General features: G+C 50.4%; 4 protein-coding genes across 4 annotated transcripts; 3 read left to right on the top strand and 1 right to left on the bottom strand.

The window, feature by feature from the left end:
* Window positions 1-2,361: 2,361 nt before the first annotated feature.
* NEUTE1DRAFT_65867 (uncharacterized protein) lies at window positions 2,362-7,879 on the top strand (the record flags this gene model as incomplete). Its single annotated transcript, XM_009854182.1, has 2 exons — window positions 2,362-2,699; window positions 2,756-7,879. 2 exons carry the CDS (start codon window positions 2,431-2,433, stop codon window positions 7,746-7,748), a joined length of 5,262 nt encoding a protein of 1,753 aa, XP_009852484.1.
* A 1,718-nt stretch (window positions 7,880-9,597) lies between these two features.
* Window positions 9,598-12,513, top strand: NEUTE1DRAFT_123349 (uncharacterized protein; the record flags this gene model as incomplete). The annotated part of the gene is made up of 3 exons (XM_009854181.1): window positions 9,598-10,035; window positions 10,091-10,250; window positions 10,346-12,513. The coding sequence occupies 3 exons, from the start codon at window positions 9,673-9,675 to the stop codon at window positions 12,283-12,285; spliced, it is 2,463 nt and encodes an 820-aa protein (XP_009852483.1).
* Window positions 12,514-14,176: 1,663 nt separating this feature from the next.
* NEUTE1DRAFT_130725 (uncharacterized protein) lies at window positions 14,177-15,736 on the top strand (the record flags this gene model as incomplete). Its single annotated transcript, XM_009854180.1, has 4 exons — window positions 14,177-14,471; window positions 14,547-14,674; window positions 14,737-14,913; window positions 14,966-15,736. 4 exons carry the CDS (start codon window positions 14,177-14,179, stop codon window positions 15,617-15,619), a joined length of 1,254 nt encoding a protein of 417 aa, XP_009852482.1.
* A 128-nt stretch (window positions 15,737-15,864) lies between these two features.
* Window positions 15,865-17,172, bottom strand: NEUTE1DRAFT_130724 (uncharacterized protein; the record flags this gene model as incomplete). Its single annotated transcript, XM_009854179.1, has 3 exons — window positions 15,865-16,935; window positions 17,001-17,056; window positions 17,115-17,172. 3 exons carry the CDS (start codon window positions 17,170-17,172, stop codon window positions 15,865-15,867), a joined length of 1,185 nt encoding a protein of 394 aa, XP_009852481.1.
* Between the last annotated feature and the right edge of the window lie 1,428 nt (window positions 17,173-18,600).

The following is an 18,600-nucleotide window of genomic DNA, read 5'->3' as shown; positions in this document are numbered from 1 at the left end:
TGTTGTCGCTGGAGAATTGTACCGGTCGTGGTTCTGCTAAATGCCGCCGTCGTGACTTGCGCCCTCCGAGCTTCCTGTGCGTAGAAGATGTCATGCATCGCTATTCAGGTCTGCACGTCGTCTCGAGGCGATTCACGGAATTCCGCACTGAAATGGAATGAACTCGGGCGCGGAACCAGGGGTGGAGAAGCAAACTGTACGGGCATCCCGTCCTACCTCTAGAGGAATGGAAATCGGGTTCCAAACTGGATAGGTCGTCTTCCCGTCGTCAAAAAAAAGAGGACCCACGCGTGGTGCCCTTGTCAACCACATGTCCGTTCTCACTGTTGACCCTGACCCTGATGGGCAGGGACAGGAACACTTTTTTTGAGCAAAATAGGGCAAGCTGTCACAAGCGAGGAAGCGAGGAAGAAGTGCAAGAAGCAGGCCCAGAACCTACTGCATAAGCGAGAAACAATGGACTTAACCTCAAGTGCCCAGGGGTTCAGTTGCAGACGGCGGCCACTGTAAATCACTTGGGGGCCGTGGGTTCTGGGCGCCAAGAGAAGCCTTCTTCTTCCCCTTCCCCCCTAGCTAACTCGTTGAGTACCTCTGGGGAGTTGAAGAAGGGTCCATCCGTTGGGTCGGTGGTCATGATGAGTACTGGACCTGGACCCCTGGCCAGCAGAGAGTGTTTCGTCCCAAGTCACAACAGGAAAGGAGGGCCTAAGATGACGAGCATGCAGAAACTGACGCAGCCTTGCGAGTGGAACAAAGAAAAAAAGATAAGAGCAAAAATATGAAAAACAAGCAAAAAAAAAAAAAAAAAAAGGAACTCCAAAGGAACCTGTTCCACCATGGTCCAGAAGACAGCCCCGTCTCCTCTCGCGACTCCTCCAGTGACCCCATCCAGTCCCTCCCAAGCTCGTGTCCGGGCCATCACTCGTGCCAGATTCTTGATTCCGTGGGGCTCCAGACCGAGCATACTCCGATGGTTCACCCCATGTTTGTGCGAGCAATCTCGCACTTTTGTTGTCATTGCATTGGGAGATTTGGGGGCACGCTGAGGCCGCAAAGTGGCAGAAGCGGTCGAGGATTTGACTTTCTCTAACGAAATCACAGTCCGGGCGCACCTTGTATATTGCTCCATCTCGTCTCCAGATGCACGTCCCCTGGAATCCCCAGTGCTCCTCCCCTCCAGCTCTTCCACTTGTGATCGGACACCTTGTTGTAATGATTGACACTTTGTCGATAAACTCTACCCATTTCCATTTTCTCCATTGTTTTGGCTCCCGCTTCACAATCGGCAACGGTACCTCCAAGCTGTTGCCAAAGGGACCTGACTGGAGGGTTCTGGACGGTGTTGAAGTTTATCGCTCTGGGGAGCCTATTGCCTACCTACCTTACATACCTCTAGGTATCTTGCTCAGGCACCTCCTGCAGGTGGTACCGTACCTACTAGGTACCTTACCCAGGCAAACTGAAGTGTACACCTTATCCAAGATCCCTGGACTTGCAGGCGCCGAATCGCGTGCTGTGTGTGACAGTGAGTGGCAGAGTGCACCGTCCGGGCAACCTTGACGGCGCTGCTGCCAGTACTACCTACCTACCTAGGTATTTCCCAGGACAGGTAACAACGCTTGGTATGTGCCTTCCTCCTTTCGACTTTTCTCTCTCTCGCATTCTGCCCTGCCATTCTTTCCTCGCCTTGCTTTGCCTTCTTGATCAACCGTTCCTTGTGCAACACTCGTCGGCTGCTTCCCAAGACATGTCCTTCCTTCCTCGTCCAATGCGGTTATGACGACAGCCTCGCCGACCGAGATACTTTCGCTCTTTCCTTGCCTGGGCCAATGAGACCGCCACTGGTTCGAGGCTGATTGGGAAGTCGCAAGTCGCATAGGGGGGAAAACAAAAAAGAAAAGAAAAGAGACGAATCCCAACTCGAATCTTGGAAGCGCCGCAGCGCGAAACGAAAGAACGAACGACTAGTAGGCGACCAGGCGTTAACACTCCTTATGTTTTTTCACCGCAGACGACGACGACCCCGATCTCAGTTCAGAAACAATCCTTGACCCTGCCCCCCCAATTCCTGTCCCCCATACACACGCCGGGGCCGACACCGACATCGACTCGGAACTCGATACTGTCCTCTTCGTCGCCAGCTACAACAACAGCAGCAGCAGATAGTACTGGACGCCGTCGCGAGCTAGAATCAGGCTGCCCACTGGTGCCACCGCAATGGAGGCCGACTCACCATCGGCTCCTCCGACTGCGGGCACCCCCAAAACAACAACACAAACCCCACGACTTCGACAGCAAAAACCCTTGCGACGAAACCGATCAGATTCCACTCCCACCCCGACATCTTCGACCCTTCTGGCCACCAGGTCTTTGCGCGATCTGCGATTTCGCAGGCCTTCACAAAAGCTATCAAAAGATGGAGGGAAGACAATGCCCATGTACGCCTCGACGGGCTCAGAACGGCTAAAGACGCCCAAGTCGCGACCCCCTATACCAGGCACAGGCTCAGGAACTCCCAAACCCTTGCTCCCAGTTTCGGAGCGCAAATCAAACGACACCACCAGTCCTATCAGTACATGGCGGAAATATGGGCAGGGGAGTCGCGATTTCGACATTACCCCAGATGGAGGCTCTGCAGGACGCGAAGGAAGACACTTTGCCGTAGCGAATGTCGGGCACAATGGGCGCATTTACCTGAGGTATGCATGCAGTCATGATGACCGTGTCTCTACTGTCAATACTGATAATCTTGTAGGCCAACTATTCGCCCGGCTAACCAGCGCTACCCGCAACCGCCCTTCGTATTTCCCATGACACCGCCCGATACAGCTGGTCTGGAGCACTCATCTTCAGAAAAGGACGATACTTTTGGAGAAAGTACCAAAATGTTCGACAACCAATGGGCTCAAACACCAGACCTCCCTACCCCGCCTATCACGAGGCGCGACTACCTGGGGAGTCTTAGAAGGCCAGGACATCGCCGAGCCGCATCTGATTCGACCCTTGCCGACGGAAATGTGGTTCGCGAACCCGAAACCGGGGGCTTCAAGGTCATTATTACCCAACCCAGCGAAGGCACGCGACCCAGGACTGTTGAGGATACGGACATGACCAGCTCGCCATTGCTGGAAGTAGCCATACCGTCCTGGAGGATAGGCACTCCCAGATTTAGCATTCGAGGAACGCCCTGTATCCGAGGGTCATCTTATGCTCCGACCGAAGAGATACTCTCAAGTAGCGCCTCCGTTGAGGACCGTCGTATCAACAGCACCATGGCAAATTGTTCGGCGACTCCAGGCACAGGCCCCATTCATGGTATGGATTTTGCTATTAGCAACCACCGTATCTCGGACAATCCTGTCTCGTCAACGTCTCCTGCTTCTGATCGGCCGCTGCGCTCAACCCACATGTCGACTCACCTCGTGATTGAGCCCGCCATGTTTGACGAGCTGACCTTCAAACCTGCCTGCGATGATCGACTTATTGTTAGGTATTCGCCAAATACCGGTGCCGTGACTGCCGCTACGCCGCCTCGTCTGGTTGCAGAGATCACCTCGCCTTCCTTTCTGGATTATGACCTCGTGTCTGACTTCTTCCTCACGTATCGACAGTTCCTCGATTCTCACGACTTGCTTTCCATGCTGTTCGCGCGCCTTCGATGGGCTTTGGCAAGAGAGGGTGACTTGGGGACGGTGGTGCGTGTTCGTACTTTTGTAGCCCTCCGACACTGGATTCTCAACTACTTCGTGGACGATTTCGTTGTCGACTACGACTTGCGCGTTTCTTTCTGTAACCTCTTGAACGATGTGGTCGACGAGTGGGCTGAGGTATCCAAGGCGCACAAGATAGAGATGAAGACTCTACCTGAGCTCAAGAAGTGCTGGAGGAGAATCTGTTCGCAATTCTGGGATGGGCCTGACTTCGACGCTTCCTTGGCAGCCGATATTCCCATCACCCCAGGAGGTATCGCAGGCCATCGTGACCCAAACTTGACTCCCAGCTTCTGGGTCAAATACGACAAAGGTCCGCCCCAGTTGGACGAGCTAAATGTCCTGACGACCCCTCGCGGACCAACGAGCTTCTACGCCGAGATCGCGAAGGCTGGACATATCGATTCCATTATTGTGGGTGAAAGGCCAGGGACTCCCGAAAACCCAGAGATCGATGAACCTCAGAGGAATCAGGCCTCGCCAACCAGCGTCACAAGCGTCGAGGTTGTATCGTGCTCATTCCCGATTAAGAGTTCGCGACATACGCAAGTAGGATCCAACCGTCCGTTGACTGCTCACCCAGCGGACCCCAGCTCCGTATACAATACCACCGAAGGCATAGCGACTACTCCTCGCTCCCTTACAGGCAAACGTGTCCGACCTCAGCACTCTTCGCACAAGCGGAACAACAGCTTGAGTGATTCTCTTCATGATCACGCCACTTTGACGGAAAGGGTTTTGTACAAAAATGCCGAGTTCCTTTTGACGCTGCCATATGCGGGAAGCCTTATCCAAGGTAACATCTTTCCGCCTGGGCAAGCCTTTGTTGAGGTACGTCCAAATAGTGCCATGGGTGACCCTTCCAGCCAGACCACTGTCTTTCAACCGGTAGAGGTGCGGAAGGATAAGTTCATAGGGTCGGCCATGTCCAGCCATGGGATGAAGAAGCTGCTCGGAAGCGTCCGGCGCGCGTTGAGCCACAAGACGTCAACACATCCATCCAATCAAACAATGTTGGCCAACATCTCGCCCATCGGGCCAGAGGGCGCAACAACGAACCGGCCTCCAGGGACAGCAGTCGTACCGCAATCGAAAGCTCGCCAGAACGGAGTCCGACCACCTGTGCGTATTGATCTGCTCGGCGCTGGAGTCGCGGAGGACTTTAAGAAAGCGATACGCGAAGATGCTGCTGTGGAAGCCGAAAAACTCGAATACGCTGTTCCTCCGGCAACTAGAAACGAAGAAGCCAAAAGTCACGGGAACGCGATGGAATATTCGGCTGCACACATGGACACGGCGTTTAACCTTCGCAGTGTTGAAGATGTACAACCTAGGAGCGATATGGGGATATCATCTGGCAGCGACTCGATTGTCATTGTCGATGGTACCACCCTTCAACCTGTAATGTCCGGAGCGTTGCCAGCTGCCAGTTCATCGGCATCATTTTCGCATTCGTTCATCCCAATCACTGCGGATCCAACGCCACCAAATACGCCGCCAGATCTACAACAGGGAACACCAAGAACGTCTTCATACATTCTGGGCCAACGAGTCCTTCGCAACTCGGTCTCGACCAATCAGGCGTCGCCGATTATACTTGACTCTACTCCTGGAGAAGGGGAAGACCTCCCATCAGACGATTTCGGTCAGCCATCTATTGATCATGTCATGCAAGACTTTGATCAGACCCCCCGGAGCGGGCTGCGTGGGCATTTCAGAAATCTTTCAAGCAGATCACAGCATTCAACTTGGTCGGCAAGGCATGGACGATTCGCGTCATATACTAGCGATATTATACCACAGCCAACCGTTAGGAGCTTCGATGCTACGACATATTCGGAGGAGTCCGTGGCTGATGACTCGTCCCAAGTCCTCATTCCGCAGCCGCTTCGAATTCTAAGAAGGAGGCCAGGAGGTGACCTTCGTGCTGTGACCAATGTTGGCGATCTGGATCATCCACCGCTGAGAACATCCCGCTCGGTCGGATCCCTTACAACGTATACCGACTCGTTCGCAAGTTCGTTCATACGAAGTCCAGCCCATCAAGACTCCAGTAGCTTCGTGGATGTTGTCACGGGTGACAACAATCGGCCAGAAATGTTTTCTCTCGGAGCACTCGCTGAGCAAAACCCGAAAAAACGTCATCTGTCCCTCTTCAGCACTCATTCATCGAAGCCGGTGATGCGCCCATCATTCGAGGCTGAGGCGATCAAATTGGCGCAGATTCCTGACGATGAAGAGGATGGCGGTGTCGAGGCCGCACTTCTCAAGTTGGAAGGAAAATACGAAAGAAAGTCAACTATTCGCTTGTCCATGGATTTACCTAAATTCAAGGTCGAACAGAAAACCAATCCTCTTCCGACGCAGCCTGAGGAGGTCACGGGAGATGAGAGGGTGGATCAACGACACGTGCGCGCTGCCGGGAAGAATATCTATATGCCACCTTCACCTACGACACCTGCGCCAATGGATATAGCTGACAGCTATCTGGACGTCACTCCCCGTCAGCACCGGATTACCAATGCCGAATCCTTCATTTCTGCTACTTCCAGGGACTCCTACAATTCGAGCCCTCTGCTGGAGCAGGAAATGATGGACAATTATGGTGTCAACCAGGATACCCTGCAATCATGGACCGATCGTTCCATCCTGCAGCCTCCTTCCTCTGATGAGCAGAGTGTACAAAGCTCCCAACACCCTTCTACAGCTTCGTTTGACTTTGTGGAGAAAGCGGACAGCATGGAGCCCGTCAAGGTTGACGACGCAATACCCACTGCAGAGCCAGAACAGTCTTTCTTGACATTGGAAAGTGAAGATGACACAGACCTGTCTTCGGAAATGTCTGCAGAACCATTCGATGCGAGTGTTGACGACTACGGAGTCATTACCCCTTCGGCCGTTGGTGTTGCCATCTCGACAGAGCCCGCACATTCCCCGGCTGAAAACCAATTCGGCCCTAACCCGCCCTCCCCACCCACAATTATGATTCAAGCACTTCAGATGCTTCCGGATATGGCCAAAGGTTCCGCATCTCAGCAGCAAGGAGGATGGCATGCGAAGCCTTTGCCACCAACGCCCGATACTACTCCGACCACAACAGCTGCTCCTTATGGCCAGTATCAACATTCCTTTCCCGTACAGCCAACTGCTTCGAAGGGCATGCCTCGTGATAAACGCCAGCTTGATGTACCCTCGCCCTTTCCCGAAGCTGGCGATGTTACCGAAGCGTCCGATAGCAGACTCTCGGCCCATCTGCCTTTCATTCTGGCATTCGACAGCGATATCTTAGCTCAGCAGTTTACACTGATCGAGAAAGATGCGCTGAACGAAATCGACTGGAGAGAATTGATTGACATGAGGTGGAAGAATGCTGAGCAGAAGGGCTGTGACGCGCGCAGCTGGGTTTCATTTTTGAGGGATACGGATGCGCATGGCGTCGAGGTTGTCATTGCCCGTTTCAATATCATGGTGAAATGGGCCATTTCCGAGATTGTCTTAACTCGCGACATCGAGGAAAGGGCTCGTTGCATCATCAAGCTCATCCACATCGCAGCACATTGTCGACGCTTCCGCAACTTTGCAACCATGGCACAGTTGACCATTGCGCTGATGAGCAATGAGATTGGCCGTCTAAACAAGACATGGGCGATGGTTCCCTCCAGCGACCAGCGAACAATGCAAGAGTTGGAGACGTTGATGTCGCCTACAAGGAATTTCTACAACCTGCGCAAAGAGATGGAGGGCGGTGATTCGAAGACGGCTGATGAGGGATGTATCCCCTTTGTGGGAATTTACACACACGACCTCCTCTTCAACGCCCAGCGACCGAGCGAGATTGCGAGCTCTCCCACCACTTCACCTTTGGTGAACTTTGAGCGTTGCAGGATCGCGGCCGGGGTGGTCAAGACGCTGCTGAGGCTTCTTGAAGCGAGCAACCGGTACTCTTTCCAGCCTATTGAGGGCATTACTGAGCGCTGCTTGTGGATGGGTGCTTTGCATGATGACGAGATTCGAAGGCTGGGTGAGAGCTTGGAGTGAAGATGGACTCTTGTTTACGGCTGATACCCTATTACCGATCCATACCACCAGCCACAATGCCTCTCGTCATTTGTTTCGCCTACAACGACCGGACGGTTCCTTTCTTACTTTGTTTTGTTTTGATTATATCTCGCGTTTGTTTTGGACCTCCTAACTGAGCGTATGCATCATCGCATTTATACCCCTGTACAAGCAATTAAACTGTTTCCCATCATATCACAACCCATCATACCCTACCTACCTTCCATTTCCTAGTACACCAATCACATCATACCCATAAACCACGTCATACCAAGCCATAATCATAACTGTCTCATTACTGTTGGGTTTTCTCGTCGCCGACAACATCATCTTCTTTACCAGAGCCGCTACTACCTCTACTATTTTCTTGTTGCATATTTATATTCGAACAGGTTGTATTTCTACTTATGTTTTCTTTATTTTCATCGTTGATTTGGATGCAAGGGTGCTCATCGTCACCTGGGCTGCACGAGGGCCTTGTTGCGGACAGCATATCATTATCTTGAGCGTATAGCGCATGTGAATAAGGGAAGGAAAGAAGGATCAAATGAACTGAAAGATCAATAGATATGAACTGAAATGTGTGGTTTGGGCGGTATGCGGTGGGCGGTCCTAGCCTGATCAATTTTCGGTTCTTTCCTCTTTTGTTTCATACTTTTGGTACTCTGGCGAGCTGAGTTATAGCGAAATGAATCAAGAAGGGAAGGAGATACCATAGGCTTTATACGCCGTTTTCTTTTCTGTTTCTTTGGTGTGTTTTTTTTCCGTTGGAGGCAGGAAAAGGAAAAAGATGAGCAGAGGATACAACGGGGAGGAGAGTTACGAGACATACCAGGTAAAGGTAGCGAGCGGATGATAACACCTGGCGAAGAAGAATGAATGCAGATGCGAAGTGATACACTTATCTTCGAGGTCCAGTCGTGCTTGAGTTTGTTGAATTGGTAGTGTTTATGTTTTGCATTGGAGTTTTCGGTGAATGTCGTCCAACTGAGGTATTGCTTTCTGAAAACAACGTTCTCAATCCTCAGCCTGGTTTCATAATCATCAGTTTGTAACAAATAAAGTACATACGACCATACCCACTGGAAAACTCGGGATCCCGTCCGCTCTCCCATAGATAAGCCAGTGAGGGCCAGATTAGTAGTTGGGTCGGTGACGACCAGCGAATCCCTGGTGTTGTATGTTTTTGGATTTCTTTTTGGTTTTTTTTCTTTCCTTTTTTTTTTTTTTTTACTACATTTTCAATCACCCATCCTGTCTTGTTTACTCATACACGTGTGATTCAAATGTTCTGAGTTCGAGTTATCACCGTTCGGCAATGCTACTGAATCATTGGCTAACCTAGTACAAGAACTACCCTACCTCTAGAGTTAAACCTGTTCAGAACTTACCGGTTGTGTTTCGAGTGCAACCTGATGTCGTCAGCTTCAGATACTAATGTATTTCTAAAAAGGACAAAGTCACAGGCACCCTTCGCTTTGGTGATAGTTTTCAGTAATGGATGATCTCTAATCCTGTCAGCCCCTTGGCACCGTACACCAGGATTGCGTCCCCCATTCTACTAGCATTTACTGGGAGCAGGGGCGGAGAAGGCAGGAGGGGGGGTTGCATTTACTGGAGGTTGCATTTGGTAGGGCGTTTCCTGTGTAACGCCAGATGGTTCTGTTCCTTTGCGTGACTGCCTTGTTTGTGGTCAGCATGCAAGAGGGGTTTTGGTTTCCGCTACCTCTATTGGTTGCCCTTCTTTGGGTTGCATCCTCATCAAGCCCAACCTTCAGTCTCCTGCGGTTTTTGCTCTCTGCTTTCTTTCTCCGACAAAAGGTTTGAGAGGCCCCTCCTCACCCTTCGACCCAACTCCTTCATGAGTGAGCGATTGTATCGAGTCTCTTAACTTTATCTTTGGATGACCACGCCAGCCATGGACTCGACGGGCGTAACCGCCGAATCGTCCCGCTCAGCGGAGATAAGCCCTCCCTCCTCTGCTCCTCCGGAAGTCAACAAGCCGAACTCACAATCACCACGCCCTTCACCTTTGCCACCATACTTCAGATCGTATGAAGCCTACATCGAACATTGCGTGGCGCAAGTCGGACGAGACGAGATCCCCGAAGCTGCGTTTGACCGCCTATGCACGAGTTGTACGGCGGTGTTCATGAAGATAGCCAGATTGATTGCTGGGGGCAAAGAATACCCGGAAGTTCCCTTTTGCACCATCAATGAATTTCTCAGATCAGCTGTTGAAGGAAAGTGCCATGTTTGTCATTGGGTCATGGCTTATATTCTAAGAGGGCGTGAAGATAGCCCAAGTCCATTCGATCGAGAGCCTAGAATCAGGTGTCGATTGGCTGGAGCGGGGAGATGCAGCATTAACATTATGTAGATGTGTTTATGATTTGTACTGGCGAGTTGTGAAAGGTGATGGCACAAAAGGGGAACTCACTTGGATTGATGTCGAACGCAATGATGGGAGCTATACTAGAGGTATGCTTTTGCTGCTGACACTCTGAGATCGAGTCCACAAGCGATGAAACATATGGCATCATGGTCAGCTAACTGTTTATGCACGCTTTCTCTAGACCGTCGTCTCCTAACTGCGCTCACTACAGCAAGCGAAGCAAGCTGGAATCAAGCGCTCAAATGGATCGAAAACTGCCGCTCGCACCCCCTCTGTAATCCGATCCAGACCGCCAATGCGCAGGATAAATGGCCTGCCCGGCTGGTCGCCGTGGGAGACATTGGAGATGCACACGTTAGGATATGCGAAACGAGTCAACCGGGTCTTGTGGAAAAACCCTACATGACTCTCAGTCACTGTTGGGGAGAGAACGGGGTACCTATTCGACTTCTGAACGAAAACTACGTTAGATTCCTGGAGGGAATCCAAGTTGGCGAGCTACCAAGAACCTTTCGAGATGCGATCGATGTCACTCGGAAATTGAAGATCCCCTTCCTTTGGATTGATTCGCTCTGTATCATTCAGAACTCCAATGAGGATTGGATTCAGGAATCAGGCAAAATGCAACAAGTCTACCAGAATTCCTTTCTCAACCTGGCCGCTGGCGCCTCAGCTGATGCCAATGGGGGCCTCTTCTACCGACGACACCCGCTTTCGATAACACCTTGGTTTATACGAATTGGAGAAGATCGTTACTTAATGGCCGAGTATATCAATGAACATACAACAAAGTCTTATTTATCAACGGAGCTCATTCTCTACACCCGTGGATGGGTACTTCAGGAACAACTTCTGGCGCGACGTACTCTTATTTTTGGTCGAAAGGAGCTACACTGGGAATGCTCAACATATCAAGCGAGTGAATCCTTCCCAGAGTTCCTTGACAGACCTAGAAGTCTATATCGAGATTATGCAAAGATATTCCGGCCTGACTGGCAAAATCTGCTTGGGGGCAAGCTGGTGGACTCGGAGCGGCAAGAGGCATGGAACCGGCTGATAAAGACATACTTTAGGAGATCTCTCACCCAGACTTCAGACAGACTTGTGGCTATTTCTGGCCTTGCAGAGCAGCTAAGCAGTGAATGGAGTGGTATAACCTATCTTGCCGGGCTATGGTCATATCGCCTTATCCAAAATCTTTTGTGGTTTTGTCGAGGGCCATGCAGTCAGAAAAATATGGAAATAGCCCCTTCATGGTCTTGGGCTTCCCTTATTCAACCTGGTCGATCTGGGCAGCTGTCCAACCTAGGGTATTTTCTGGACACCCAAGAGACTGTAGATGTATTGGCCGAGGTTCTGGAAGCGAGTGTAACACCACAAAATAGGACAAACGCCTTTGGCCCTATCAAGTTTGGAGGAAGTATCAAGCTCCGAAGTCCGGTTCTGCGAGCGAGAATTACCGCTATTCCAGACTGTCGTAGAGACGACTGTGAGGACTACAACTTGGGTACACTTGAACTCGAAGATATTAGAATATGCGTACAGTGGGACGAGGCTAACGACGTCAAGGTTGACGTACAAGATGTTTACCTGGTACCATTCATGATTCGATATGGAGGGTATAACATAATGATCTATGGATTGATTCTCAAGACAGCAGTCTATCCTCACGAAACGCAGTTTCAAAGAGCTGGGCACTTTTTCTTCTTTGACAAAGAGCCTCAGGAGAGGAGAGACAGCAATGCTGAAGACGCAGTACTTGAAAACCAAGAAAATTCTTCAGATGAGGGAATTGATATGGTCCAGAAAAACATCCCTCAAGAACTGAAGAAAAAGGGCTTATTTAGAAACATCGACTTGTGGTTCACTAAAAAGGTCAGGAATGGGCTGAAAGAGCGAATGGATTACTTGAAGAAAGACCCGTATGTCAACGGCCCTCCTTTGAATACTACTCTGGAGAATCGTTATCTCGCAGAGTCTGGTAGGAAATTCCTTCCTCATACCTCGAAAGTTCTAGAGGCTATTGCCCAGGCTGCCAAGCACAACAAAGCAAACGGGACTCCCGATCCTGTGCTTGGATTGGGCGAAGGGAATGGGTATTATACATATGAAATTGTGTGAAGGCTGAAGGGTTGGGGCATTGTTAGTGTGTTTTCTTTTTTCCGTGTTTTGTCTTCTTCTCATTGATTTGGTGGTGGAGCGGATGAGATTCTGGATTTGTTGATGAGCTTGTACTTTCTTTTCATTATTCATCTCATGTTCATTTTTCTTTCCCAAATCATAGCTGCAATGTACTGTCCAATTCCGAGTTTACTACTAGTTTGAATTTACTGGCTACCTCATTGTTGATGATTAAATATGTCCCACAGAGACACCGAGAAGCTTTCGCAAAGGTGACAACATCCAACCTTTACTGTGTGGTGGACCTGTCTGCATTAACATCAACCTCGTCACATGTGCGTGACATCTGAATCAAAGGATCGGGACACGTTGAAGATACTACGGAAGGCCACGCTAAGATATATTCACCAAAAGTCCGTTGTCTAAAACAAGGTCACAAAGAAGATCGACAGACTTTCGTGGCCAAGTAGTCGGCAGTTCGGGTACGGGACCCATAACATCCTCTTGTCGTCCACCTGGACTTCGACAGACACTTCAATGTTTCTGTCACTCTCACGGGCATAATGAGACCCCGGGAATATCGAAGAGCATCTTTCCACATGCATGTTCAATATAAAAGTGATGGCATGTGTCTTTACAAAGCGAGAAAGGAAACATTATCGCATCAAATTTATCCTTTACTCATAAGTCGGGAGAATATGAATCCGTCTACAGTTGAGTTGTCAGGATAACTACCACAGTCCCGCATCAGGCCGTTCATCAAGCTCTCTACTCTTCCTCCTGGTATTATACTCATCTGGCTCAAAGGAACTGTCTTCTCGGCGGCCTATCGCAACCCACTCCAGAACCAAGCTCTATTTGTTGTCGCATTTCCACATCTACGTACGCGACACAGTCATAAAAGCACAACACAGCATGGAAGTAGCTTTCAACTTGATGCCCATCACCCCGCTTGACTGGGAATCCCTAGATCCAACCTATCCCATCAAAGTGCGCGAGCGGTTCGAAAAAGAGCACTCAAGGTGCACATACTAAGCCGAGCATGGAACCAATGACTATGGTAGGCTCAAGCACCTGGTTGAGAAAATGAGTATATCCGATGACTCTTCCAGAAACGAAACCGGAAACATGTCTTCTCCTTGCCTTCCCTCTAGAGATGCGCGACGCCATCTAGACCACCTGGCAGTTCCTCATCCCTTTCCGCCGCGACGGAGGAGTTTACAGCAAAACTTGCCCTCGAGGGTCAGCAAGTTACTCTCGTAGCTGACATGGTCCGGGGGGAACTTGTCGTGGTTCTGAATCGTTGTAGTCTCGATTGGATCCTGCGCACCTCGCGCTCTCTATAACCGGCCGTAGCCGTCATGATAGCAAAACGGCTCCCATAGAAATCTCGTAGATGGCAGGCTGTTTTCCCATTGGTAGTAGATTCTCGGTTGCCGGCGATGGCGCAAATCCCGTCTGCGTCGTTCGGATTCTTGGACCAGGCCCAGGAGCCAGTGTCTTCAGGCGTCGATCAATGCGAAACTCCACTTGGTAGCCGCTGGGTAGGTAAGGTTACCGCCGCTCGAGCCGAGGGACTGCCATCTTACTAGGTACACTACTGCTGGCTGCTGCTGGCTGCTGCTGCTGTGTTGACAAGCTGCCCTAGGCCGCTCTGTATTGCCGCTATACTTGAGCGGGTACTTAACTGCGCTAACTTGATCTAAACAGATTGAGTTATGTCAGAGGTTGAATGGCTATCCTAGGCTTTCACCGCTAACTCTCATCCACCTTTGGATCACTATGATTCAGAATGATTGATCCGGTCACGGCCAAAGCGAATCGAGCATATTTAAGACCGAATGCCATTGAATTCACCTGCCAGATCAAGTATCCGACACATACATTCACAATGGCGGACAGCTCAAATCATGCCATCATTTTCGGCGCCTCTGGTCTAATTGGTTGGGCAATTGTTAACCAGCTCCTGCGTGGTTACCCGCGTTATGGCTCATTCTCGAAGATCACCGCTGTTACGAATCGCCCGCTCGATACTTCCGAGTCTTTGTGGCCTACGGATTCGGACCAGCCAGACCTACAGCTCTTCTCCGGTGTTGACCTCCATAAGGGTGATGGGGCTACATTGGCAGATTCCTTAAAGCAGGCGGTGAAAGATGTCGAATCTGTCACTCATATCTATTACTTGGGTACTTGCTCCATCCATCCATTTCCCCCTTGCACCACACACTTCGCTGCCATATAGTAAGGCTCACCATAAGTAGTGTTTCAAGCAGTCGAGGACGACATTGAGGAGGTAGCGATCAACCGTCGTATGTTTCAGAATGTTGTCGATGCCCACACGATTCTCAGTCCCAACTTGCAATTCGTAGCATTTGCTGGTGGGACACGGGTAAGTTCACTACCGTACGGAGGAGTATTGAAATAATATGAACCACGTGCTGACTTCATCAGGGATATGGGATATATACCCCCGGAGGCACATTTACCCCTCCGTTGACTGAGGACATGGTCAAGAACCTGCCACCCGACTATGCCAAGACGGTTGTATATCCAGCATATCGCGAGCTGCTGAGCGCTGCGAGCAAAGGAAAGCCATGGACATGGTGCGAAGTCTGCCCTGATGCCATTGTGAGTCTTTCGGGATGCACCCGAGTTTCATACATCACTGACATTTATCAAGATTGGGTTTACCCCCAACGGTTCCCAGTTCAGCTTAGCCCTCCATTGGGCTCAGTATCTATCCCTATATGCCTATAACCACGGTGTCGGACCATTTGCAACCGAAGCTGCAACAAGTCCCGTTGAAGTGCCTTTTCCTGGCAACGCCGCTGGTGCCAACTCGTTATTCTCCCCGGTATCCAGCGCGACCATTGCGCGTTTTATGATCTATGCATCGCTGCATCCCGAAACTTGTGGCGGCGGCCGTCTATTCAACGTTGCCGACAATGAGACACCGTGCAAGTATGGCGAGATTTGGCCGCATTTAGCCAAATGGTTTGGCCTAGTAGGCGTTGGGCCGGTCGCCGAGAAAGCATCAGCTCCAGACAACTCTATGGGGGTTGGCCAGCTTCCAGAATCGACTTCACTCTTGCCACCTGGAGAATATGTGACCAAGTACAGGTCCATTTTCAAGCAACACGGTCGCGAGAACGCTGCCACCAAGGGTGTTGGAGCTGGTCATCGGCAATTGGACAGCGTGGGCTACTGGCTGACGTTCGATCGGCAACTAAGTATAACAAAGTTGAGGGAGACTGGGTTCGAAGGAGACAAGCATCCTGTTCAGGGTTGGCTGTCTGCTTTTGAGATGTTCAGAACGGCTGAACTCATACTTTGAGAAAATCCTGCATTTACTCATTCGAGAGATCCCTACGGTACGTTTCATCTTACAATAGAATTTAGATGACTCAGGGACTATACGCACAACACATGCTGGAGGCGATTTGCGAGGTTTCTTCAAGCTATATAGAAGTTATGATGCCTCTCGACAGCAGCATAAAAAATGGGAATATGATATTCGAATGTATTAACATCACCTTAGTTTCTCCAAACAATCTTCCATCATTCCAAACTAACTAAAACTCAATGCCCTTTATGTCCCCCCTTCTCCTCTCTTCCCATCTCAAACCCACCACTCAACCTAACATCAACCTCCAACAACGTCTCCCTACCCGGCGGATCCCTCCTCATCAACAACCCATAACAATGCCTCGCATGCCGCCACCCATCAAACCTCCTCTCCATGACAGCATTCGTATCCCTCATCCGCACCAGCTTCTGCCAGTAAAACAAACAATGCGCTAGATGCCATTCTCTCGTTGCCCAAAAGACATTTCCCCCCTTTACGTTTGTCTGGTGGTTATCCGCCAAAAGGGAGATTTGGTGCGGACTCAGACGGACGCTACCGTTTTGGTCGGCGTAGTAAGACCATGCTCCGCCTTCTCCCGGGCCGGAACGGTCAAATATGGTGGTTAGTTCGGGGTCGCGGCAGTATGGGGGAAGCCAGGCGGCGGCCATGGTGTCGTAGACGCAGTGTAGAGACTGCGCTTCGCGGATGGAAGAACCGCAGGAGCAGAGATCGTAAGAGGGGGAGGGGAAGGTGGAGGGGCGGTAGACGTCTACTGTGTCTTTTGTTGTGTTGGATGTGCCGGGTCTTGCCCCTGCTGATGATGTTGTTGTTTTGGCATGGTAAGAGGGGAATATAGGTGTTATGGGTAAGAAGAGTTGGGCTAGTTGGAAAACGAGGGAGAGGAATCCCCAGAGGGCAAAAAGGTAGAGAATTAGATCTGGACATGAGCGGAAATGAACACGTCGGAGGAAGGCAGGCGAAGGCCTTCGATGTGGGCGTGCATTTTTGTGGGTTGTGGTTGAGAGGGCGTCTTCGAGGTCGACGTCTGTTGTTGAATGACTTTCTGTTTCAACATTTTCTTCGTAGTCCTTCTCAAAGTTCCGCGAGAGGAAAGGGGTTTTGGATTGACTCATGTTTTGAGTTTGGGTCCCTCTAGGACGTGATATGGTGTTTGTGTAGACAGTAGGACATGAGTAGATGAAGAGAGATGGGCGGAGGGCATTTTGATGGATCTGGCGTGTAGCGTGAGAAATCGCCATTGAACAAATGGATTGCCAATAAGATGGCGTGGCTTCTTGCGGGACCTGACGAGACCATTGGGAGTGAAATGTAGCCTTATCTTTCCCGGGGAAGTGAAGATGGAACTAACCCGAGATCTTCGGTTGTCCGGTTGATGCCACGGACCGGTGCCACGGACCAGTGGCACTGTCGTGAGACACTCAACCCGTATTTCTCACACGAATGTTCGCCTGGTCGCTCTTACCCAAATTACGAGTGTTCTGAACATGATTTCCCATCAAAGCGTATTGTAAGAAGGCCATTGCGACCTGCAACGAAACTGCATGTCATCCACGTTGATGTGATAGCACAAAAAAACACACAGACTTCGCAAGATGACAGTCTCTAACCCCGAAAACTCGCCATCTTCACCAACTGTCCAAACCTCTTCGGTCCACTTCCACCGTCGACTTATCTTCGTGGGCTCAATCAGGCACGGACTTCACTTCCCTGTCCTCAGCTTATCCCCTGTTCCCATACACACGCAACTGACTACCTAACCAGTCGCAGTTTGCCTCAACATCCACTCAACGTTATCTCAAACGGAAATCTTTCGGCTGCGATGCTGACACTTCTCTTCTTAAACAGGCAGGTTAGCGTTGACGAAAGTAGGATGAAGCAACACGATGTTGTAGTAGCGCAATCGTGATCGCTAGTGTGTTCCGGACTCGTTGGAGGATAGGGGACGAGCTGGGATGCAAATATTCGACAGAGTGCGTTAGTGTATTGCAATATTGCAAATCGTACAAAAGCTGACAGCATGATGTGATCTATGTTACTCCCCGACGTTGTGTTATGTAAGGTAGGTATTATCGGGTGGCCATGAAGCACCAATAGTGAGGTAAGAAGTGGTAGTGACTACCGTCTAACCCCTTGAGTTGAATGTAGTAGCTTCTGCGATATCGGCGAAGAACCAAAGGACAGTGATAGTCCACGGGATGAAGGGTTTAGAGGGAACCAACGTCCGGGGCTTTAGTTGTGTCAATCCGCAAGAGGGAGGTGTCACTGTCCTGAATCCGTACCTACGCGTATGCAAATCGACTTAGATTCGGAAGCGGACTGGCACGCTTTTCTTCCCGCAATAATAACATGCCCTTTACGATAGGTTTGATGCGAAAGTGCATCAGGAAGCTTTGACGGTTTGGTCCATCGGATTTGGGCATGAAGTGCTGACCTTGGAATGTCTGTAGTCTTAAACGCCTCTTTGCTTGCTGAATGTCATACAATCAGCCACGATCTCGTTGGATATGTTGATTGAATTGATCTTTTTTTTTCTAAGACATCCATGGGACGAGCCTCCCCATCCCCAAGCTCTCGATTCCACAATGGCGCCGCGGGCCGAACCGTGCCCAGCCTCGCCCGTATCCTCGCCAGAAGCATCCTTTCTCGCTTCTCCATCCCGTTTAGGTCGCAACACTGCATGTTGTAAGATCGATAGTCCATCCTCGCTTCTGTCCGACCACGACCATCCGGCCACCCGACCCCAGCATGCATACATTTCGTGCGGAGTAGGTAACAATATTGGGACAATAAATAGTATGTGATTCAAACCGCATTGATCACGACAGTCCAGTTGACATGGCCATTCTTGCCACAAGCGGTTTGTTGTCGTTATCTCCGTTCCTTTTTCTGTCATGCACGTGTACTCCGCACTTCACTTTGAAGGAACGAGGCGGCGGCGCAGTTGAAAA

Source organism: Neurospora tetrasperma (assembly GCF_000213175.1).
Source record: "Neurospora tetrasperma FGSC 2508 unplaced genomic scaffold NEUTE1scaffold_4, whole genome shotgun sequence".
NCBI classification, from domain to species: Eukaryota; Fungi; Ascomycota; class Sordariomycetes; order Sordariales; family Sordariaceae; genus Neurospora; species Neurospora tetrasperma.
The sequence above is the reverse complement of the archived record's forward strand: the minus strand, read 5'-3'. Positions and strand labels throughout refer to the sequence as shown.